Source organism: Peromyscus maniculatus, chromosome 20 (assembly GCF_049852395.1).
Source record: "Peromyscus maniculatus bairdii isolate BWxNUB_F1_BW_parent chromosome 20, HU_Pman_BW_mat_3.1, whole genome shotgun sequence".
Lineage (NCBI taxonomy): Eukaryota > Metazoa > Chordata > Mammalia > Rodentia > Cricetidae > Peromyscus > Peromyscus maniculatus.
The window spans coordinates 69,129,762-69,155,088 of NC_134871.1; the positions used below are offsets into that span (position 1 = coordinate 69,129,762).

General features: G+C 52.1%; 1 protein-coding gene across 3 annotated transcripts in view; it reads right to left on the reverse strand.

The window, feature by feature from the left end:
* Nckap5l (NCK associated protein 5 like) overlaps nt 1-25,327 on the reverse strand; it is a 38,675-nt gene that overhangs the window by 8,172 nt on the left and 5,176 nt on the right. For 2 of the 3 annotated variants that reach the window (XM_015993149.3, XM_076556744.1), the window contains exons 2-7: nt 6,724-6,805; nt 5,163-5,291; nt 4,651-4,719; nt 4,528-4,566; nt 3,788-3,907; nt 231-344 (exon numbers count right to left, since the gene is read on the reverse strand). In XM_015993149.3, coding sequence (XP_015848635.1) covers nt 231-344; nt 3,788-3,907; nt 4,528-4,566; nt 4,651-4,719; nt 5,163-5,291; nt 6,724-6,729 — 477 coding nt within the window. In that variant the 5' untranslated portion in view covers nt 6,730-6,805. The remainder of the gene's footprint in view (nt 1-230; nt 345-3,787; nt 3,908-4,527; nt 4,567-4,650; nt 4,720-5,162; nt 5,292-6,723; nt 6,806-25,327) is intronic. The other variant, XM_006974402.4, reaches the window with a different exon arrangement.

Below are 25,327 nucleotides of genomic sequence, written 5' to 3' on the forward strand. Positions count from 1 at the left end.
TCTGCAAGTGTGCGCTCTGACTCCCGCCGCATGACTTCATGCATCTGCTTGCAGGCCGTGGCTGGGGGAGGGGCGGGCCTGTTTTTCTTGGGCTGAGGGGGCAGCTGAGGGCTCACACTTCCAGCCTGGCCAGGAGCCTGTGCCCAGGAAACAGCCCTTCCCCTCAGGCTTGTTGGGAGCCAGCAGCGGAGCCTCTAGGCAGTCGGACACACAGCGCAGCCCGCTCCTACCTCTCTGTGCCCAGCACTGTGTCCTAAGGGCAGCGAGGCGGCTGGTTCCTCGGTGGCGTTCAGGGACGGGGAGGCTGGTGGTTCGGATGGTGTCTGGAGCGGGGTGAGCGGGATCTGCAGAGAGTCACAGCGTCACCGACCCTCACAGAGCCAGGCATTCCGACCCACCCGCCCCTCCAGCCATGTCGCTGACCCACGATAGGGCTCTTCTGCCAGCCTAAAGCCGGAGAGCCGAAGACAGGGCGGGTCCAGGTGGCACACGGGATTTGGGTCGGGAGAGATGTCCTGGGCCCAGAGACCGCCGTAAGTCTAACCCAGTGTGCCTATCTCAGCTCCAACACAACTTTGCTTCCACTTATAAACTACCATGAAGGTCCCTTCCTGTTCTGACCACCTAGGATCTGAGAACACGGAGATGGAAAGGCTGAAGAAAACCAAGGCAGGACTGGAAGGATGGCTCAGTGGGCGGAGTGCTAGGCAACCACGAGGTGCAGGATTCAGATCCCCAGCATTCATATCAATGCCAGGTGGGCATGGGAGCCTGTAATTCCAGCCCACAGAAGACAAGGACCTGAAGCAAGATGGCTCTGTGTTCAAGTGAGATACCCTCCCTCAGTATAAGGTGGGGAAGAGCAACTGAGGAAGACACACCAACCTCTGGACTCTACGTGCAAGTGTACACACACACACGTGCCCATACACATGCACACATACCACACATACATAGACACACAAGAAGAAACAAACTGGGGCAGGTGAGCTAAGCTGGGGAGACAGATCAGTAGTTGCTATGTGAGCACGAAGCCTAAATGTTTCGATCCCCGGTACCCACGCGTAAAAAAAGCCGGGCACAGTGGCATGCCCTTGTCTGTCCCAGCTCGTCATTAGCAAAAGGCCAGTGAGACATCCTCCTCTTCCTTTCCTGCGTCCCTCCAGGACAAGGTGGACAGTGTCTGAAGGATGTGTCACACCCAAGGCTGACACTCCCCCCTTTCACACACACACACACACACACACACACACACACACACACACACACACACACACACGAACAGGCAGAAGCCACCATTCTGTGTCCCCCAGCGGTCTCATGTGAAACGTCTAACAAGGAGGGTGCCGTCCTGGGCTCCCTGCTTTACTCTCACGTGGTTGTTGAGAACTGAGTTCTCCTGGCATGCTGACCGGGAACGACTCAGCTCGAACCCTTCACACACCCTCACCCCTCAGCCTTCGCACCCTTGCAGCACCTGGGCCTTGCCTTTGGCCGTGTGCAGCCCAGATCTTCCCGCTTCTGGCCTGGGCAATGCTTGGCATTCCGATGACCCCGTTCAGCGGCTTTTTAGTCTTGCACACAGGAGCTAACACATCTTTTTCCTAAAGTACTTTCCTGCTACAGAGCCCCCTTCCCGGCCGTTCCTGGCCGCTGCCCACTCTAGATCTCCTCCCCTCCAGCCTGCGGATTCTTCAAGACCGCAGCTCCAGCTTTTGTTACTGGCCATCTTCTCACACGTCCTTCCAGCCACGCTGACACACACCACCCTCGAGTGTCCTCTCCATGGGGCTTCCTTCTCCACAGCGTCTATAGATGGTCATTCTCCTTCCCACCTACACAGGTCCAGTGTCATTTCCTTACAGGAACTGTGTGTGTGTGTGTGTGTGTGTGTGTGTGTGTGTGTGTGTGTGCGCGCGCGCGCGTGTGTGTGCGTGCGTGCGCGCATGTGCATGTCAGCACTGTCCCTCAGGAGTCGTCCGCCTTGTCTGGTGAGACAGGGTCCATCAGTGGGGCCTGGGCTCAATGAGTAGTCTAGCTGGCTGGCTAGTGAGCCCTAGAGACCTTCCTGTCGCCAGCTCCACGGAGCTTGAACTGTAAGTGCACAGCGTCATGTCCGGCTTTTTACACAGGGTGCTGGGATTAAACACTGCCCTAACATACACTAATACCACTGAATAAGCCATCTCCCCAGGCCCCCAGACCCCCAGCCCTGCTCTGAGGGCCAGCTGTCCCCATCCTGGGATGAGCAGTACGGCCACACTTGACTCTGTAGCATGGCTGTGCATGGACATGCCGCTTAGTGGTCGGCCTTCCAGGGCCACACCCACCCTGCACAGGATGTAACACCCACAGGGCCTGGAGAGTCAGTTCAGTTCCTCAGGCACTGGCAACGGCATGGCTCACAAGAGCAGAGCTGAATTAGTGTCTGCTCGACGGAGCTTTCAACCTGGAGAAGCGTACCCCGGGAATCACATTAATAATACTAAACTGCTGCCATTTACTAACTTTCTGTGGACTAAGCACTCTACAGTATCTCATTTAATCCCTGCAACAACACATAATGTAAGCATTTTTTATGCCCATTTATAAGAGGAAAACCTACAGTTTGCACAGTTTGATACTCTGCCCGAGGTCACACTTAGCTAAGAGGCAGTTCAGTTAGAAACCCAACCCCAGTTTCTTTGAGGCCAAGGTCTGTAATTTTCCATTGCACCATGGTAACCCAGACTAGAGGGATCTACCGGACAAACCCCCAGTGGCCCTGGTCACTGAAATCGGGGGAGCCTGCTGAGGGCTAGGCCTCGGGGGTTCTGGGGATGAGCCCTGCAGCGCCCACCAGCAGGGCAGCAGTGACTGCAGACTCGGCCCTGCTGCCTGGGGACCAGCTCGGGATCGGACGCCAGGCTGCGCTATCCAGAGAGACACAAGTTCAGACAGACCCGGCTCCGCTCCTCCCCGCTAAGGACTCCTTTTCTTGTCAGGATGGGGGGAGGGGCTGGCTGCTCCCCTCGACTTCAAGACCGTTCTTGACCTTCTCTCTGTGTCGCACCCCATCCTTAGGGTTCCCGACGGAGTGGCACCAGTGGCAGCTGAACCCAGGACCCATCCCCAGAGCCTCCCACTGTTCCCAGGGCAGCAGGGTCCAGGCTGCAGCAGAAACCAGTGCCAGTGAAGGTGTGAGCCAGAGGCCAGTAGGTACAGCCATGGACATCCAGTTACCATGGCGACGAGCCTTTCGTGTCCTCTCTGTGACACGAAGCTAAGGGTTGCTTATGCTTAGCCCTGCCCTGTCCCTGGCTAGAAGGAGCCACGTCAGTGGCCACAGGGGCCTCCAGGGAGCTGGAAATAACTGCATTTGTAGCATCCGCCCAACTCCCCACACAGCTGGAGCAAATTCGAATTTTCTCTGTCAATAAGAAGGGTACACTGGGAGGGAGGGCCATACTTATCATCTCAGTACTTGGGTAGCTGAGGCAGGAGAATTGCCTCAAGTTTAAGGTCAGCCAGGGCTACAGAGTGAGACCCTGTCCAACAACAACACAAAGGATGCTGTCCAGCTGTGGGGGAGAACCTGGAAATGGGGTGACCGCTAAGTCTGAGGGGGGACTCAGTGAGTTTTCCCTCAGCTGAGGTCCGGGCCTGCCGGTCTGGTAGGTCTTCCCTGCATGGCCACAGCCCTGCGTGGAGGACACCTCACACCCTGCTCCTCTGAGGGGCACAGCACAGAGTGCCCACAGGGCCGCAGAAGCGGACTCCGGGGAGGAAGGGGAGGCGCTCTGCCCACCTGAGGGAGGGAGCTGGCTGTGAGCTGCAGCTTCTGCTGCAGGAGTGTGCTCAGCATCTGGTTCTGGCGCTCCAGGTCGAACACCCTCTTCTTCAGCTTGATACACTCCTCTCGCAGGTCCTGTCCGCCAGGAGGTGCAGGAGGCAGAGGTGGGGAGGCAAGAGGGGACAGTGAAACGAGCAGCCCACCCCCAGCCAGCCGCATTCGCGGCGACAGCCCCGGGGACGCGTCCTCTAGGCTGACTACTAATGGGCCAGGAAGGCCAGTGTCTGTCACTGTCACCATTCCGGAGCTGGCTTCCTCCCTCTAGAAATCATGTCAAGAAAAGGCCACCTAAGACACGGAGACCCCGAAGTCAAGTGGCTCATGTCACAGCAATCCTCAGGAGACATGTCAAGGCCACTTAGGCCCGTACGTCAGTACTGCTTTGGAGGCCATCACAACCTAGAGAAATCAGCTGGGCTCAGGGGAAGGGAAGTCCACAGTTCCCATGGTTCAGAGACCGGACCTGGCCTTACCTAACCCCCCTGCCAACCGGGAGAGAAAAATGGGCCTCAGAGACAGTGGGGGGGCGGGGGCACGAGGAGGGAGGACCAAAGGCAGCTCCTCCTAGCTCTTTCCTCTAGTCCCTAGTGCAGGTTTGACTGGGCAGGCCTCTGGAGTCCAGGGTGGCCCTGACTACACCCTGGTCTATCGGGGCGGCAGGGTGGCAGCACGGGAAGCTTCCTGGACCCACTCACCTTCTGGTTCAGCAGGGCCTGCACCACGTGGTTGGCCACCTGGGGACAGAAAGCCAGGAGCTGAGCTGGCGCCGTGCCCACCCATCCCATCCCCACACCGTCCTTTGGCAACGCCCCACGGACCTCATCCAGACAGCGCTCGTAAGTCTCCCGCTGGTTCTCATTGGCCTGGGCCAGCGCCGAGTTCTCTGCCTGCAGGGGTGAGGTGGAAAGGGGAAGCTTGGTGGCTCATTCTTACCTCAGGTCAGGGAAAGGGATGGATGAGCTCTGCCTTGTCCGTCAACTCCTGGGCCCTACTGACCACCACTTTCCCTGGAGCAGCCCAGTTGTAAGTGTGGGGGAGACACTTGGGGTACGCCAGCTCACCCCTGTGCATGTCTTGTTCCCAGGCCATCAGCCGAGTTGTAAGTGTGGGGGAGACACTTGGGGTACATGAGCTCACCCCATGCATGTGTCTTATTCCCAGGCCGCCAGCCCAGCTGGCGACTGAAGAGGAAGGAGGGGCTTTTCAGGGGAACCTCACCAAGCCCCCGGCCTCTCCAGCCTGGCGAGCCTTCTCCACACTGACCTGGGTGGGCAGCCCTGACTCCAGGGTCCTGCCCACACCGCTGCCCACCCCGTCTGCCACCACACACCTCCAGCTCCCGAAGTCGGTGCAGAAGCTCGTGGCAGGTGCCCAGCTCCACGCTGCTGTCGTCACCAGCCGCTGGCCTCAGGCTTCCAGTGCCCCCGGCGGGCGGCTCCATGGCCTTGGGTGTCAGGCCCTGGGAACAAGAGAGCGAAGCCCTGGCAGGGTACTCACAGGCAAGAGGAGAAATGAGGAGGAGGACGACCAACTCTTTGGTGACCCGTCACACTTGGGATGACACAACAACTCAGGTCGGGCTGGGCGACCCGTTTGCTCTTAGGGCAGGGGCTACAGAAACCCCAGCTCTCCCCCACACCCTGCTTAGGGGCCTAGACCCCAAATTCTCTGCTAGGATCCACCACACGCTGACAAATCAGTCAGCTGCCCTGTGAAGCGATGTCCCTGTTTACAAAATAACACCAGCCTCAACTGATCTTACTCGCTGTTGACATGTACAAATCAAGTCTGCCAAGGTGATCTGAAAAGGTAAGGCGGGCCGGAGACGTGGCTCAGCTGTGTGGAGGGCTGGCTGCTCTTCCAGAGGACCCAGGTTCAGTTCCCAGCACCCACATTGTAGCTCACTTCCTTGGCACAGCGGGAAGTGTCCTGTGTGCCTCCGACACTCTCCCTTCAAATGACCCAGGGACCCTGAGAGCTTCAAGCCGCCACTGGTCCCGGTGCTCGGGCAGCTTTGCAGTGCTGACCTCCGCAGGCACCCTTGATGCTCCTGTCTTGCGGCTCAGCCAGGTCTTCCCACTGTCGCCTGGGCCCTCAAGCCCAGCCTGTGCTTCTGTACTGGTCCCCTGACCGCGGCTGCCAGCTTCTGGGCACATGAGTACAACACTCACTTCCCTGCCCAAACTCACACCGTCCTCGAGAAATAGACCCAGGATGCAGTCAGGGGGCCTCTCCTGGGACTCCAGAGCATGCAGGAGACAGACTGAAGACGAGACTAGTCTACCCAGGCTACACAGGCACAGCGGAGCTCTGGCTGGCAGTGTGCTGTTCCTCCTGTCAACGAGGCTCTTGCCTTTGCTGTTAGCTTTGATGCCAAGGCTCCATCTCTCATCTGCGTCCCATCATGTCATGGCTTGACTATGAGATGCCCCCCATGGGCTCCTCCTGAGCACATTCCCTGTCTGGCCTCAGCACTCTGAGAGGCTCTGCGGTCTTTAGAACCTTTGGAGGACATAGACCATTCCCTACAGTCACCCTCCCGGCTTCCTGGTCAGTAGGTCGGGAACGGTTCTCAGCTCACACTTTTGCCACCGACAAAGCCACTCTGCAACGTCTTTTTCGCCAGAAGCCCAAACGCCTCTCCCATTCAAGTGTTTCTGTCAGGCACTCTGGGCACCGCGACACAAAAGTCATGACTAATACACTGTAATCGGGGAACCTTGGCGGGAGGGGCTCCGTTGCCTCCTCCTTGCCTGATTAAAGGCCCCATGAAAGGCACTAGACATTTTGGATCCCAGAGGAGGGAGGCTCTCCGCGCCCAAACCTCACTCTCCACACCGAGGCACAGCGCTGCCTCTCTGGCCCCCAGCCCTCTCCTCGGTCCCCCTCACCAGCATGCGCAGGCTGCTCACCGGCCTCTGTCCCTCACCCAGGCTGGCACGTTCACTCTGGCAGCCAGATCGGTCACCTCACCTGTAAAGAAACAGGGAGATGATGTCAGTGATGCACTCTCTCGGTACCTGTGGGCTGGGGCTTTGTGCCAGGTGCAGAGAAAAAGCCGAGAGCCCTGCCGCTCTGCTCTCAAAGTTTCTTCTCCTTAGCGGACGCCATGAGGCACCAGACAACACCTGGGTCTGACAACAGGCAGAGGCCTGCATGAGGTCTAGATGAGACCCCAGGAGGGGAAAGGTACTCGGGGCAGAGGAAAGGGCCAGTGCCAAGGTCCCCAGCGCCTCACAGGTCAGACCAACTGTCCAGGTGACCCTCTGAAACCCACACTGTCTTCTTCAGTCTCTGCAGATCAGAGGAGGAGATGAGAGCAAACCGAGGAACGGCCGCCCTAGCACACACCGCATCTACCCCGTGTGCACCCAGTGCTGGAACTCTCTTCTGTATCCTCACATTCAAGCTCTCTAACAACCTTGGCCGGGGTTATCGGCTTTCTCAGGGTAAAGGATCTGCCACAATCGTGTGACCGGTTCACACTGGACAGGCATGGATACCCTCCTTTGTGGTCTCAGCTGAACACACTCAGGCTTTCCTGTCAGCTACGCGGAACAACTTACACACAGGCTCTGCGCAGCCCCGGGGCCACGGTGGCCAGAGCCTGCTGCGTGGACTCCTGGAGCGCCACAGCTGGACGGACTCGAGCCGAGATACTGCTCCAGAGGATTACTCTCCGGGCTTAGGAAATGGGGATAAGGCTACTCAGTACAGAGGGCAGATGCAGGACACAATGAGATCATGGATACGGTGTCCAGCGTGAACTCACTGGACATTCTGATAGCACCACGTGCGGATCAGGCAGCAAAGCCTGCTGGGACTTGGGCTCATACACAGTAAGCCTGAGTTCCAGGCCCTCCACACTCGGGTCTTAGCTGCAGGGCTAAGGGTCTTAGGTCTTCGGCGCTGCCTAGCCTGGCCTGCTCTGTCCTCTGAGGACCTTCCCTTCGGGTCCCCTGGCCTGTCAGCACAGGGCAGGCGCAGTCTTCACAGGGCGCTCTCTGCCTTCACACTCGAGTCAGCGAGCAGTTTCGAGGCCAGAGATAACAGGCAGAGAGAAGCCTTTCTGATTGTTTCTGGACGGGGGCAGAGGGCAGGGCCAGAGGCCATGGGGCATGCCGGGCAAGCTTCTGCCTCTGAGCTACAACCCCCGGCCCAAGACGTCTTCCTTCCTTGTGTGCATGCGTTCCGTAGTGGGCAGGAAAGGAAGAACTATGTAATACTTATTTTTAAACACTCCACAAAAACGTACAGTCCTGGCAGTTGGCGAGATGCCTCGGTGGTTAGGAGCACGGGCTGCTCTTGTAGAAGAACAGGGTTCAGTTCCCAGCACCCACATGGCAGCTCACAAGCACCTGTAAGTCTAGTTCCGGGGATTCATCACCTTCTCCTGACCTCCAAGGGTACTGCACACATGTGGCGCACTTACAGAATGACGGCAAAACACTCACTCACATAAACATAATGAGCCTTTAGAGAAATAAAGCCCTTTGTTGTTTTAACGTTGTCAAACGAGCTGAGTATAACTTGATTTGCTGCCGACATTATCTCATTTGATATATTTAGAAATGGGGGCCTGGGAAAAATGAGAACAATCTTGAGAAGTATTTCCCTTCCCACACACATATAAGGGTTAAGACTCAGAAGGCCCCAGGTTACATTCACCCTTCGACAGTTCTGCCCTCACCCTCCACTCTGGGATCTCCATATCGTCCCCAGCTCCAGTCTGTGGCTCCTGATGCCCAGCGGTCCCCAGCTCTCCCTCTGGCTTGCACTGTTTTCTCCACAGCACCCCCCAAGAAGGGCAGCGAGCACATGTGCACACATCTGTGCCCTGGGAAGGTGGAGGAGGAGAATGGGATAAACAGGGCAGGGTCCAGAAATGATAAAGCTGAAGCTAGGAGAAGCCCAAAACAAAACAAAACCCAAAAGAGGACAGAGGTAATTTCATAAGCGATAAGAAAGCATCCCAGTCAGGAGCGAGGGCCAGAACTTGAGGTCACTGGAGTTTTAGGTGCTGAGGTAGGTGGAGACCCAACACATCCCAAAGAGAAGCACCACCCTCTCCAAATCTGAACCCTACAGATGCAGAGGCAGGTGTCGAGTTCTGCGGGGATGTACTGGATGACCTGACGTTTCTTTCTTTTTTCCCTTTAAGATTATTTATTTATTTATTTTATTATTATTTTAAATATATTTTATTTTTATGTGCATTTGTGTTTTTGCCATGGGTGTCAGGGTCCCCTGAAACTGGAGTTACAGACAGGTGTGAGCTGCCATGTGGGTGCTGGGAAATGAACTCGGGTCCTCTGGAAGAAGAGTCAGCGCTCTTAACCCCTGAGCCATCTCTCCAGCTCCGATTATTTATTTATTATGTATACAGTGTTCCGCCTGCATGTATACCTGAACACCAGAAGAGGACACCAGATCTCACTACAGATGGTTGTGAACCACCAAATGGGTGCTGGGAATTAAACTCAGGACTCTGGAAGAACAGCCAGTGCTCTCAACCCCTGAGCCATCTCTCCAGCCCCAACTTGATGTTTCTAAGCCACCCCGAGTGACAGTCTCTCCTGCAGCTCTCTGCAAGTGTTGCCACAAGGAAGACTGAGTCATTCTCACTGAGGGAGAAATACCGCTGTTCCTTCACCAGAGGCCTGTGCCAACTCAGGATGGAGTCTGCAGGCTTCCAAAGCAGAGAGCAGGAAGCTGTCAGCCCGTGCTGGGGATGGGTCACAGGACAAGCCCTGTACTTAAACTTGGTGCTGAGGAGAAGCAGATCTGTACCTGCATCTCTGCCTATATGTGGGGCCAGGGTGCGAGAATATGTTTTTATATTTATTACATTCGTGTGTGTGTGTGTGTGTGTGTGTGTGTGTGTGTGTGTGAGAGAGAGAGGGGGGGGGATGCCTGGGCCCGTGTCACATCTCACACAGGGAGGGCAGTGGGTAACTCGTGGAAGTTGGTTCCCTCCTCCTACTGTGTGGGTCTAGGTTGGCAGGCTTGCTGGGAAATGACTTTACATCCTGAGCCGCTTTGAAGGTGCTGGAGCTGAAGATTTATAAAAGAAGCTAGTGTGCCGGCACAAACTTGGAACACTAAGGAGTTTAGGTAGATGTATCATGAGTTCAAAGCCAGTCTGGGCTACATAGTGAGAGCCATTTATTCTTGAAAAATTTTAAAGATTTTTCAAAGAAACTTCCTGTGGCCCTCTAGGGAATACCAGAAACTTCCTGTGGCCCTCTAGGGAATACCAGAATGCACCAGTGACAGGATCACCTCCAGCTCCAAGCCAAACTCAACAGGAACCCTCCTGATGACGGGTCACATTAAAGCCAGCTTCAGTTGTTTCTCCAGAGGCTGTACTTGTGGGATGCCATTGTGCCTCTGAGGCCAAGCACTCTCCTCCTCCCTGGGGGCCCCAGGGTCCTGTGCTTGGTCACACCAGTTGCTGGGGAAAACCCAGGCTTGCATCCTAGGATTTCAGACATCCTCCACATGGCTTCCTAGTACATCAGAAAGGCTGGATCGGAGCACTCCATGCCAACCAGGCTGGGTAGGGACGTAGCAGCTGGGTTTGGAAACTCTAACTTGAACGGGAAGCTTCTGCCAGAATTAAACAAGAGGCCCTCCCTCCTCTCACAGGGCCTGATTCTCAGGAAAGTGACCTCAGTGTGTGTGTGGGGGGGAGCAAGCAGAGAGCCCTGAGGCGGCAGCAGACAGGGAGGGAGAACTGTGGGTTACAAGTGTCTGGTGGGCCAGGTGTGTGGCTCACACCGGTCATCTTGACACTGAGGCAGGAGGACAGCTGGGAGTTGAGGGAATCTGGGATATGTAGTAAGATATACCACACCAGCCTGGATTGGAGTGAGACCCTGTCTTAAAAAGCAAGATGAATGAAAACCAAAAATAAATAAATGAAGTAAAAACTTTAAGCCCAAAGATACGGTGGCTCATGCCCGTAATCCAGGCCTTAGAAGGGAGAGGTAAAGGAATCCGGCCATCCTGGGCTACAGAAAACCTGGCCACAAACAGATAAAGAAATGCCTGGGTAACCTGGCGACTTTTCTCAATGAATTGAGCCATGGTTACCTCTAATCAGTCATGAAACCACCCTTATCTCCCAATCCCAACACCAGGTCTGGTGCATACAAAGCTCAGGGCCTTCGCCCCCCCCCCCCCTTAAATCTAGATGGTTAGGAAAGTCAGAAGTTCCTGCACCTCAAGAGATCTTGCCATACTGGCATTTAGTCAGCCAAGGACAGCAGAGGTCTGTGCCCCCATCCTCTTCTTCTCTAGTCAGGGCCTGGGTTTTGCACACACTGTGTGTGTGTGTGTGTGTGTGTGTGTGTGTCCTCACCTGAGCCATCAGCCAAGGCCTTCTGGCCCTGAGGAGGCTCTCACTTCCCAGCTGTTCCCCCAACAGTCTTCCTGGGAGAAAAGCCAGGGGCAGGCGGTGGGGTGGGGTGGGCAGCTGCAGGGAGGCAGAGACTCGCTTAAATAAAAGAATCCTCTGGGAAACCAACCAGCTCAGCTCCCCTGCCAGCTGCTTTCTGGAATCCCAGCCTGTCACACCCAGGACTCCACTTGCAAACAGTAACCTTCACACCCACAGCAGGCATACGGCACGCTAAGAGCAGCCTTGGGCTGCAGAGGGTGTGAGCAGGGACCGGGGAAGACCTGAGAGTCCACTGCATCTCTGCCCAAAGTGCCTAAGAATTCCGACCAGAATTGGGAAAGGAGGCAGACAAGAGTGGCGTGTGTGTGTGTGTGTGTGTGTGTGTGTGTGTGTGTGTGTGTGTGTGCGCGTCCTGTCAGACAACTGGTCCAGAGATGCAGTGGCCCTTCTGCAGTAAGGCCTGCCGCATCCTCCCTCCAACTCCTTTCGGGGCACTCTAAGATCCACAGAGTACCACAGAGGTGCAAGTTCTTCCAAACCCGATTCCTAGCAGGACCAGGCCTACCCTCCTAGGCAGGGCGGCATGTTATTAGCCCCCTAAGTCTTCTAGATTTCAACATTCCGCACCTCGGCTCTCAGAGCTCTGCTGTTCCCTGTCCAAGGCATAACCCAACAACAAAAATAGCAGCTGCTGGAGGTGGGAGAGGGAAGGGGTTTCGACACAATGGGTTTATTTATAGGACCACACACCAGGGGCTCGGCAGCCAGGCAGCCTAGGCCCCACTCCCAAAAGGCCAGCCAAGAGCCAGCCCGGCCCAGCTAAGGGGATGCGAAAAACCTCAGACCAGAAGGCAGGGGCACAGCCCGGCCCAGCTCCACAATTTAGCTGCTGTGTGACTTACGGCGATCCAATCTCTCAGGAACAAGCCCTTTCCCACTACGTGGAGACTGTTCTAGAACAGTAACTCTCAAAGAGTGGCCTGGGGACCCTGAAGCCCTGTCAAGCAGTCCACAAGGTAAAAACTATTTTCATAATAAGAAGACATCGTCTACCTTAATTACTCTCCTTCTCTCCTAAGTCTCTAGTGGCATTTCCCAAAGACTATGCAGCCCACGACAACGACGACGACGACGACGACGACGACGACGACGACGACGACGACACACTGACATGGAAGCAGATGTGATATCTCTCAGCTTTCTACCAAATCAGATGCCAGATTTGCAAAAATTGACAACACTGACATCCCCTCTTTTGTTACAGAATACATAATTATTTTCATAAAATATGTTATCACTTTTATTATTTCTTAAATTTTTATTTTACTTTATTATTTTTGTTTTTGTTTTTTTTTTTTTGAGACATCTCTCACTATATAGCCCTGGCTGGGTGGTGTTGTGGAATATTAGTTTAACTAGGCAAATATGTGCTACATTTGTTTACGCTACAGAATATTACTTTAACCGTGTAAAGGTGTGTTACTTTTGTTTATGTTGCATTTGTTTAATTATAAGGAAATATGTTGCATCTGTTCCACCTTGCCTGCCTAAGGCACCTGATTGGGCTGATAAAAAGCTCAACGGCCAATAGCTAGGCAGGAGAGGGATAGGCGGGGCTGGTGAGCAGAGAATAAATAGGAGGAGACACCTAGGCTCTTTGGGCTCGGGAGAAGGAAGGAACAAGGAGAGAACAAGGGAGCTGCCAGCCAGCCACAGAGAAGCAGTGAAAGACAGACAGACAGAAGTAAGAAAGGCAGTAAGTCCAAGACAACAGGTAGAGAAGCAGGTTCATCTAAGTTAAAGAGCTAGCCAGAAATGTGCCTAAGCTAGGCCGACCGTTCAAAACTAATAAGTTTCTGTGTCGTGATTTGGGAGCTGGCTGGTGGCCCAAATGAAAAAGCCTGGTACAGGGTGGAACTTGCTATATAAACCAGGCTGGCCTTGAACTCAGAAATCTGTCTACTTCTGCTTCTTGATTACCCGGATTAAGGGTCCAGACAGGTTTTATTTACTTATTTATTTTGGTTTCTCGAGACAGAGTTTCTCTTTGTAGCCCTGGCTGTCCTGGAACTCACACTGTAGACCAGATCTGCCTGCCTCTGCCTCACGAGTGCTGGGATTAAAGGTGTGCACCACCACCACCGCCTAGTGCAGGTAGGTTTTATTATTATTATTCTATTATTGTTCTCTCCTCCCTCCCTCCCTCCCTCCCTCCCTCCCTCCCTCCCTCCCTCCCTCTCTCTCTCTCTCTCTCTCTGTGCATGACAGAAGAGGGCATTGGATCACATTACAGATGGTTGTGAGCCATCATGTAGGTGCTGGGAATTGAACTCAGGTCCTCTGGAAGGGCAGCCAGTGCTCTTAACTGCTGAGCCATCTCTCCAGCCCCCACTCACCTTATTTTTAAGTGAATGAAATAGTTAACACTCTTAGTTCTTGGCTACCACATCTCTATCCCGCCACAAGTCTAAAGCAGCGGTTTGAATGAAGCACGTAAACTACAGACTAAATCAGTCTTCTCTTAAAAAAGGAAAAGGCAGAGAGGCACACACCGGACGGCTTGAGAGGCACACCTGGCTGTTGTGTCTCCTTCTGTCTTTGCAGTGCTGGAGATCAAACCCAGGGACGAGCACCCCGGCAGCCAGGCTACTGCACAGTCATCACCTCCAGAACAGAGCCACCCAGGACTGAGAGGAAACGTTCACTTTATCACGTTACCACTCCCCAAAGGTGGGGATGATGGCTAGCCTGAGAAATTAAGTTCTATGTATCTGTTCATCTGTCTGTCTATCCATCTATCGTATCTATCTCTCTATCATCTATAATTTATCAATTATCTACCTCTAATCTATCTATTCATCATATGGATCATATCCATCCATCTTATCTATCATCTAACTATAATCCGTCTGTATCTATCTATCCATCCATCATCTATCCATCCATCATATCTATCTATCTATCTATCTATCTATCTATCTATCTATCTATCTATCTATCTATCTATCTATCTATCATCTATCTACCTACCTACCTATCTAATCTATTCATCCATCATATGGATCATATCCATCCATCATCTGTCTGTCCGTCCGTCCATCCGTCCGTCCACCCACCCACCATTTTACGGTGGCTGAGGCTAGCCTGAACTCCCGCTCTCCCACTTCCCTAGTCATGAGATTCCAGGGACTCACAAGGGCCAGATTGAACCAGCTTTTTTGTTGTTGTTTTGTTTTGTTTTGTGTTTTGAGACAGGGTTTCTCTTTGTAGTTTTGGTGCCTGTCCTGGGTCAGGCTGGCCTCGAACTCACAGAGATCCACCTGCCTCTGCCTCCCAAGTGCTGGGATTAAAGGCCTGCGCCACTGCCATCCAGGCTTGAACCAGTTTTGAAGAGCCAAGCTCCTGTTAGCTACCCATCCCATGTCCCCAGAGGGTTAAGAAGCCACCAGCTGAGTCCCCTCTAATTTCATGCAGGGACATTTTTTCTAGTCCTATAAGAATCTCCCCAGGCATGGTGGTGCACATCTTTAATCCCAGAGCTCCAGAGGCAGAGAGGCAGGAGGGTTGGTCTCTATGAGCTCATGGCTAGCCTGGTCTACACACTGAGTTCCAGCCCCTGAGGGATACATGGTAAGACCCTCAAAGGAATCCTCCCTACCTACTCATCCTCTAGTAAGCAATAAAAGCTGAGTCCCTCGGATCAAAAGAGCTGAGCTGCAGTGAAGACTCCCAGCGGAAAAAAGTTGCAAAGACGAGTCAGAGACCAGAGGGGCTGCCAGGAGGAAGCAGAGGGCAGCCCAGCTGCCTGGAGAGGGTTCAAACCCCCAGGCACCTGGAAAGGACACTCGCCGAGCTGCCGCAGGCTGTGCAGTGCGCTCCAGGTCCCCAGCTTTGGGAGCTGTCACTCATGCTAGTTGCTTCCATGACAGAGCTGTCTGTGAGTCACTTCTCCTGTAAGTGACCCCAATAAAACTGAATGGTTCGCCAAGCTGGGCTCTAGTGGTATCCATACTCTGGTCCATTGTGGGTTCCCTATCTGGGGTGAGTAGATGTGTGTGTTGTGTCTCTCCAGAAGACGTTTTGTCACACAACACCAAGTTTCTCAAAAACAAAACAAAACAAAACAACCCCAAAAACAAGAAAACAAAACCAAACGAAAACACCACAAAGAACAAAACCCAAACTAACTATCAGAAGTGCTTCTCACTTCTGTACTCAGGTCCCGAGTAGCAGCGTCGCGGCAACAGCAAATCCGGCCAGCATTTCCCTCCCCGTCTCTGGGCACTTCCTCCTGCATTTCCCCCACCAAGCCCGGCAGCAGAACTCATCCATACCACCCACCACTCACAGTGTCCGCGCTGGGCACGGTGGCACACCATCTCGGCATGCGCAGGTGAGGGGATCGCACGCTGAAGGCTAGCCTGGGGTACTTGGGCCCTTGCCTCCGAGGACATCCACACAAAAAGGACAGACAACTCAACGGGTTTCCCTGACTCGGGTAAGTGCGCCAAGCACACCCACTTGAGGGCATTCTTGTCTTCCTCCTTGGCAGCTCCCACAGTCTAGACCTAGGGAAGCACTGTCTGTCTCCTGTCTCCACGCTCTCTTTATTCTGGGCGTTGTGCTGGAGTGGAGTCACACAGTAAGTGGCCTGTTGTGACTGGCTCCTTCCACCCTGTTCACAGTGTGTTCAGAGTTCACCCATGTTGTAAGCTTTATTGCTGTAAACTCCTCTTTATGGCCGAGTCTGTGTGCACAGCCCACGTTCTGTTGATCTGCTCACCTGAAGGCGAGCACCGGGGCTGTCTCCGCCTCTGACTAGTAGGAATCATCATCTACGGGCACGCTTGTGTATGGCTGCCGCTGTCAGTTCTCTTAGCGATCTATGGAGATGCTGGGCCATAGGACCCAGGTCTAGCTGTTCCAGGAAACACCAGACTGTCTTCCAAAGCAGACACAGTGTTGACATTGCACCAAAGGATGAGGGTTGCAGTTTCTTCACACCTTCACCGCTTGTTAGCTGGTTTTCTGACCCCAGTCACTTTTGACAGTGTGAACTGGTATTTCACTACGGTTTTGTTTTGTAGCTATATAGCTCTGGCTGGTCTGGAACTTGCTATGTAGACCAGGCTGGCTTTGAATTCACAACAGATCCTCCTGCCTCTGCCTTCTGAGTGCTAGGACTAATTATGCATTCCACCATACCAGTTCCTCCTTGTGGTTCTGGATGATGATTCCCAGGTGATCCACAATGTTGGCCATTTTTAGCCCCCCATCTACCCCTACCCCCCAAAGAGATTTAATTTCTTTTTATTTTATGTATGTGGGTATTTTTCCTGCATGTTAAGTCTGTATATCATTGTGCAATGCCCGGGGAGGTCAGAAGAGTCGAATCCTCTGGAACAGGAGTTACAGGTGGTTGTGAGCCACCATGTGGGTGCTGGTGACTGAATCTGGGTCCTCTGGAAGAGCAGCCAGTGACAGCTGAGCCATCTTTCCGACCCCCCACCCTCCCATTTTTAAAGTTTTACTTGGAGAAGTGTTTGATCCTCTTCCATTTTCAAACTGGGTTTTCTAGACATCAGTGTTTACATGTCCTAGAGACAAACCCCTTTAGGACCTATGGTTTGTAAATATTTCACTCCATTCTGTGGGAGAACAGTTATTTCCTTAAGGGGATCATTTTGATCTTGGACTTTTCCCAGCTTTCCAACCTCTCATATTCTTCTGTGCGTGTATGTGTGTTTGTGTGTATATTTAAAATATATAGTAGCATGTTACCACTTGTATGGTTTTCTTTAGCAGAACAATTTTTAGAATATGAAATCATAGGATTTATTCACATCATACCAGCTTTCCTGCTGTTGTCCCAGAATCCCACATGACAGTCAGTCACCAGGTCACGGCAGCTCTTTAAGTCTTTCTGGACCTGGATACTTTGGAAGGGACCTGGAACATTTTGGAGACTATCTTCCTAACTTGGGTTTGCATGATGCTAACTCTTGCTGATCAAGCTGGCCCTGCCGGGAGGGCCAGCAGACAGCGCCTCTCAGCGTGTGCTCATTTCAGGAGGGAGGGTGCTCTAACTCGGTCTCTGGCAAGGTGGGAGTCACCTGTAACGTCTTTACTGCACACGCAGAGGGACTGGTTTCCATTTGTTCTTGGATGTAATCCCTAGTAAGATAATAATAATAATAACAACAATAATAATAACTAAAGCTTGGTTCAGCCTGGCATTGAACACCTTTGATCCTGAGTCAGAGGCAGGCGATCACTGTGAGTTTGCGGCCAGCCTGGTCTACATAGTAAGTACAGGCTAGCCAAGCTACATAGTGAGACTCTCCAAAAAACCAAATATCCGAACTCAAACAAAACACACTATATTTTCTCTTTGTAATTAATATTCTGGAAGGCAATACGTTAAGATTATACAACCATTCTGCTTCTCATATTTCCACCTACTGATTTTAGGATTCATCAATTGATCTTGCTTATGGGAAGTACTACGGCTCAATTTCCCTCAGCCCTCGTACATTCATTAACTGGAAGTCCTTCCGTAAGAAAGAGTTGACTGCATCTCCACTTATGTACTTCTATTATCGGGATTAATTAAGTTTTGTTTTTTTGTTTTCTAATCCAGTAGAACATCACTATTTTCACTGCTCAAACTCCAGCTTGCTACTCAGTTTCGGGTTTTCTCTCACGTCCTTTCTGGCCGGGATACAGCTGAGTGGCTGAGGTGCTCACTTCGTCTGCACCAGGCCCTAGATTCAATTTCCAGCAGTGTGAAAGAGAAAATAACAAAACCAAAAAGCTCTCAGCTCCTGCCCAGGCCTGGGCGACTCCCTCCAACCCTGTAACAGGTCACCTGGATGGACATGATGCTCGGCTCTCAGGCAGTTCGCTCAGAGCTAGATGAGCTCTTCCTGGATTTCTTGGACTCTACAGCCCAGCGAGGGATGTAACATACACATGTATGAAAGCCAGCAGCATTCTATAATGTGGCATAGAAAATAAATTAAGGGCGGTGAGACACTCACTGAGTACACAGCACCGGCTGAGTAACCCTGACGACCTGAGCTCAGTCCCAGGAAACTACGTAAGAAGGGGTGAATCTCTGTACACTCCAGGCCAGCCAGGGGCACCCATCGAGACTCTGTCTCAACCCCTCACCCACCAAAGGTTCAAACCTCATAAACTCATTTAAAAAAAAAGTTTAAATCTTAAAAAAAATAAGTTAAGGGTGCTGGAAAGATGGCTCTTCCAGAGGACCTGGGTTCAATTCCCAGAACCCACATGTATCTCACAACTGTCTGTAACTCCAGTTCCAGGGGATCTGACACCCTCTTCTACCCCCTGAGGGCACCAGGCTGGCAGGTAGTACACAGACATACAGGCAGGCAAATGCCATACAATTAAAATAAAATGGTAACCACGAAACAGTAAAATACTTCAGAATAAACCAAAGAAGAGACAAGACCTCTCCACAGAAACCTGCAAACAGATGACGGGAACCAAAGAAAACACAACTAAACCAAAGACAGCGTACGTCCATGGACTGCACTGCTGGAATCTCCAGTCAGCTGGTCAGCGATCTACAAATTCAATGCAACCCCTATCAAGACCCCAATGGCAGTTTTCACAGAAACAGAAAAAAAAAAAGTCAATAAAAAACTGAGTAGACAAGGCAATCTTGAGCAAAAAGAACAAAACCGGAGGCCTAACTGAAAATTCTCCTCCAAAGCTACAGCAGTCAAAGCAGGATGGTGTGAAAGCCCCACAGAACTGTATAGGCAAGAAGTCTGGGGATTACAGTGCCTCAAACCAAAGGAAAACCAGCTAAATGGGATCCTATTAAACCAAAAAGCTGCACGCCAACCGACTGATGAGCCGATTAGCAACGTGAGGAGATAACTTACAGCAGGGGAAATGTTTGTGAACCACACACCCGACAGGGTTAATACCAGAAGTGTCCGTGCTGGAGAGGCAGCTCAGTGCCTAGGATGGCGGCCTGCTCCTCCAGAGGACCTGGATTCGATTCCCAGCACCGACATGGATGCTCACAGCTGTCTGTAACTTCAATTCCAGGGGATGTGACAGCTGGCCTCTTTGGTCACCAGATACACAGTGGCACACAGACAAGATATGCAGGCAAAACACCCATAAATATATATATAAAAAAAAAACTAAAAACATTAAAGATATATGAAGAACTCAAAGTAAACAAATATGCCCTAATTTAAAAGTGGGTAAAGGCGCTTGCCACAAAGCCTGATGACCAGAGTTCAATCCTGAGAACACAAATGAATAAATGTTAGAAAAAAAAAATTAAACGGACAAAGGACCTGAAATGGCATTTCTCAAAAGATGTTCAAATGGCCAATAAATGTATAAATAATGCTCGCCATCACCAACCATCAGGGAAATAGAAATCAAACACAATGAGACATCACCTCCTACTTATTACAATAGCTTTATCAAAAAGGTGAAAGAGAACGCGTGGAGCGTGGCTGGCATGAGTGTGAACTAGCACAGTGCTTACTGGAAGCCGTACAGAGGCCCTTCGAAATACCCACATAGAAACGCCCCATCCCCAGCAATCCCCTACTGAGGACGCAGCCGAAGGACATGGAACCGGCGGTCAAAGCTATCTGCACCCGTGCTGACTGCACATTATGACAAGAGCCTGACACGGAATCAGTGTCCTAAGATGAACGACAAACCAATCAAGACCCCAAACACGCCGGCATACTATTCAGTCTTAAAAATGAAGGAAATCTTGTCATTTGCCACAACATGAAGAATCTGGAGGACGTTGTGCTAAAATAAACAAGTCAGGTGCACAAACGTACCTACTGCGCGCGCGCTCTCTCCTTTATACGTGAGATCGGAAAAAGTGGACCGTGTAGTTTCAGAGTAAAATGGCAGTTCCCAGGGGCTGGGGCTTGAGAATGGGACATCACTGGTCAAGCTTTCAGTTACATAGGAGGCCATGCATATGCTAATTAGCTTGATTTAGTGACTCTGAAAACATGCCAAGCTACCATGTTGAGCTGGGCCTGGTGGCACAGACCTGTAATCTCAGCTATTCGGGAGATTGAGGCAGGAGGATTTGAAGTCCAAAGCCCTTCTGAGCTGTAGACTGAGGCTATGGCTAGCTTGGGTACCTTGGTAAAGCCCTAGGTTCAATCCCCAATACTACTACAACAAACAACAACAAAACCAAACAACAAAAAATACACAATAAAAAGCCAGGCGTGGTGGTGCACGCCTTTAATCCCAGCACTCGGGAGCCAGAGGCAGGTGGATCTCTGTGATTTTGAGGCCAGCCTGGGCTACAGAACAGCCAGGGCTACACAGAGAAACCCTGTCTACAAAAACAAAAGACAAAGGTTGTGCCTTCCACCCCAAATGTGCACACTTTTCATTGGTTGATCTGCTCCCTCTGCAGAGGCAGTGTGCACACGAAGAAAGGACGCAGCGAACTTGGGCTGCGGGCGTGAACCGAACAACTCAGCGCGGTGGATCTGAGGGCGCCCAGAGCCGAGTGCTCCTCAGCCCTGATCTAGCGTGGACACCGACTCTTCTCTCATCCCTGGGTAGGAGTCCGTATACTGGACACAGGATGGGAGACCGCAGGAGTGTTTGCTGCAGTTCACTCATGCGGACCTGTGTTTGTACCCCCAATACACGAATACAAGCCCGGCATGGCCACCTCTGCTTGTAACCCCAGCACGGGGAGAATAGAGACGGATGGATCCCAGAGCCCGCTGGCTTCAGGTTCATGAGAGAACATGTCTCAAGGGGAGGAGGCAGAAAGTGACGGAACACAACACCAGTGCCACCTTCTGCCCTAGGAACACACCTGCACACACACACACACACACACACACACACACACACACACACACACACAAGCATGCGCCAAACACACATTAAAAAGGGGGTGAGGGGACCCTGGGTGTAATCAGAGACCCATGCTGGGGCTTTCGGGAAGGCCAGAGACAGAGGCCTGCGGAGGGGACAGCGGAGGCGACTGCTGGGCTGGTCCAGGCTCACCTACAGTCCCAGAAAGCTGGTCCGGGAGCCTTCCAGCTCCGCAGGCTTAACCCCAGTACCCGCTCCTCCAAGCTCTGTACCAGGATTTCTTTGAAACAGAAACAGGCTCTGGCCGGCCTTCTGCACCCAGGTAACTCCAGTGGGTCAAGCCCAGGTGTCCCCTCCTAAGCTGGCAGTTTGGACCTGGAGGGGACTGTAGGTCCACTTCACCCACAGACTTCCACTCTCTGTTCTTTCTCATCTGCCTGCACATGGAAGTGCAATTTCTAGACTCTGGTTCTGGCTAGAGCCTGACCCCAGGAGAGACTGAGAAAGGCCATGAACACCTCTGGGCTTCAATTTTATTCTCTGTAAAATGGGAGTGAGCCCTCTTCGACATCTCTGCCAGCTGGGTGCAGAAGGATGGTATCATGGAAGGGGCTGTGGCTGGGCAGAACCAGCGGGCCACAAAGGGTGGTGGTGTGGTTGGTGTGTCACTCATGGTGCCTTTGGGAACTAGCAGCCTGCTTTGATGTTGCCGTTCTCAAGGCCTGAAGGCTTCCCAGGGAAGCAGTGGGGGAGGAGAGGAAAGGGAGGGCAGAGGGCAGAGGCAAGTGTTGGCCGCCTTCTGGGGAGGGGGCACAGGAAGTGAGGTGCTGTCTACAGAGGAAATGAGAAGCGAACACCCCCAAACTTCCCATCGGCAGCAGGGAGGGAAAGCAGGTTTTAGCTTTAGCAGGGCTGTGGGCCCAGGGTGGGGGAGAAAAGACGGAGCACCATCAGCACCATCTGGCAGAGAAGGGGGAGTCTCCGTCTTGGACAGAGGAAGTCAAGGGCCTAGGACGTCCCCACACTCGGGAAGTGGAGGGAACAGAACCACTGAGCCGGGCTGTGAAGGCAGCACTCGGCTCACGTGGTGCAGATCTGCAGCCTTGGCCAGCCGCCTGCATCCAGCAGTGCCCAGCCACACAGCTCGGCACGCGCCTCCGCTCACACAAATACGCACCAGGCTGGGGCAGGTCCTGCGAGTACTCACTCTTACAGTCCATGCCTTTTCTCTAAAGTCGACGTAGATTTGTAGTGATTTATGGGGCACGGTACCCTAATTACATGTATACAGTATGTGACAACCACATGGGGCTGCACCAGGCCTTTCTTTTCAGCCCTTATCACAGCTGCATTTTACAACTGTTTAGTCGCTTGATAAATGTGGGCTGTCTTGATAGGAAGTTCTAAAATATCTGCTGGCTTCATGAGTGGCCTCGCACAGCTTAAAAATTCCTCCGCAGCTGGTTTGGACATGAATCCCGCAATCTGAGTGTAGATCAGCGTTTGGCTGATGAATTCTGACAGTGATTTGTAATCAAGTGCGGGAACCTGAGGTGGGTGCTCTGGCTGTAACATCTGTAAACCACTCCCCACAATTCCTCAGTTTCAGGGTGAGAGCATAAGGAGTGGGGGTCACTGAGAGGTGACGAGGTTGGGGTGGTGTCCTTGAGGATGAAATCAGTGCCCTTACAAGAGAGGCTACGAACTGGTAGTGGTAGCTCATGCCTGTAACCTCAATACTCAAGGGGCTGAGAGAGAAAGATTACCAAAGTTCAGGTTCAAGGTCAGCCTGGAATACAGTGAGATCTGTTTTGAACAAGAACAAAAACAAAACACAGAGGCCTTAATTACAGCCTGGCTCCTCAGGCCTCTTTCATCTGTCTAACTCCTGGAGGAACCTCTAGACGCTTTCTAGCACACGGGAATACAATGAGAAGGCTTTATCTCTGAACCGGAAATCCGTCCTTTGCAAGACACTGAGTGTTTGTCACATGAAGTTCATGTGACTTTGCCACAGCAGCCTGCAGCCAGAGGCGTGGGGAACCCCTCTAACGCTCAGGGTTGCCAACCAGTCAGAGAACAGACGGACAGTGTAGGTGAGGGGAAAGAGAATCCACGCGTGTGTGTGTTTGTCTGCTCTTGTATAAAGAAACTCTGCAGGCAAGCACAGTGACACACACCTGTAACCCTAGCACTGGGAACGCTGAGGCAGGAGGCTTCTATTTGCAGATCAGGCTGGCGGGCTACGCAGTGAGAGCCGTAGCTCAGTGGTAGGGGATTTGCCGAGCACACACCAGGGGATGAGTTCTCAATGCACGCCTTTCTAAAAACTAGTTTGAGTTTTTCAACTTTGTGAAAAAAAAAAATCGAGTGAAGAATTAAACTCCAGGCTGCACATGTGGTGACGGTGCACACCTTTAATTCCAGCACTCGGGAGGCAGAGGCAGGCGGATCTCTGTGAGTTCAAGGCCAGCCTGGTCTACAGACTGATTTTCAGAACAGCCAGGGCTACAAAGAGAAACCCTGTCTCAAAAAACCAAAAACCAAACCAAACAACGCCTTCTCCCAACCCCCGCCCCCAAACAACCAAACAAAAAAACAAAATAAAATTCTAAACTTCAAGCATAACATACACCTCTCACGCTGTGACCCCAGTACAGGGCTACAGAACATCTTACTCTAAAATACATTTTTTTTTTTTTTTTGAGACAGAGTTTCACTATGTAGGCCCATTATGTAGGCCAAGCTGGCCTCAAACTCACAGGGTGCTGGGATTAAAGGCATGTGCCACCATGCCTGGCTAAAACAAATTTTGAAATATATAAGGAGTCTGGGGTTGGGTGCATGCCTTTAATCTCAGCATCTGGGAGGCAGAGGCAGACAGATCTCTTCAATTCAAGGCCAGCATCGCCTACAGTTACAGGACAGTCAGGGCTACAAAGAGGGACCCTGTCTCGAGGAGTCAGTGGATGTACAAGGGTAGTATAACCCTTGCCTGGGATATGTCCTTAAGGCCTGGGTCCCGTCACCAACACTCCAAAAATACAATTCGTATAAGCGGAGTGGCTCACACTTGTAATCCACTGCTTGGGAGGCGGAAGAACGACTACAAATTTGAAGCCATTCTGGGTAACCTAGTGAGTTCCAGGAAGCCAGTCTGAGCTAGAGTAAGCACTTGTTTCAAAAAAACAAAAACAATTAAAAAAAAAAAAACAAAAAAAAAAACAAAAAAAAACAAAAAACAAAACCTACTTGCCCAAGTGCCATTTGAGACAGAGTCTTGCTGGCATCACAGGCCTGCACCACCATGGGCCAAGTTCGTTCTAAAGCTTCTCCCGGCTGCGTCCATCTACAGCCCTGCAGGAATAAGCAGAGGAAACATCCCAGGAGCAGGTGAGGCAGCCTGGCCAGATGTGGGTGTGGACTCTGACCATGCGTGCCGACGTCTTGGCTTCCTTTCTCCTCTGGGGTAAGAGAGGCTGCTGTGTCCCCAGTCTGTGGTGAGGGCACAGCGGCACTACTCAGAAAGTGGCGAGAGCTATGTGCCATCTAGACCAGCAGTGCTCACCTGGGGGTTGCGACCCCTTTGGGGGTGGGGTCAAACGGCCCTTTCACAGGGGTTGCATATCAGATATTTACATTAAGGTTCCTAACTGTAGCAAAAACCTTACAGTTGTGAGATAGAAATAAGAATAATTTATGATCGGGCGTCACCACAACATGAGGAACTGTTTTAAAGGGTCGTAGAATTAGGAAGGTTGGGAACCACTAATCTAGACCCTTGGGAAGGAGCAAAGTCTCATCAGACAACAGGATAAGCAGACCACCCTCCAATCCACACACAGCTTGGGTACTAAGAGGTATGAGGTTGATCCAGGGGAGACTTTTAAGTCAGGTGGGAATGAGATAGGCGAATGACGGCTAGAAATGCCCAGGGCTGCTGTGAGCAATTTCTATGGGGGTGTCTCAACACATCCCTGCACAAAAAGGACCAATCACAGCCCCTGCCCCAATCCAGCTGGTGTAAAGTGAATCAGCCTTTGGAAATTTAGCCCCTGAGAACCCCAGGACCACACCCCCAGGGGTGCCAGGGTCCTCCATAGCTTCCCCCTGGGGTCAGAAGCAAATCTAGGCTGAGATGGAAGAGAAATGCAGACCTACTGCTCACGCCCTGTGGGCGACAATATGACAATACAAACACCAGCATGGATCAACCCTCCTTTTAA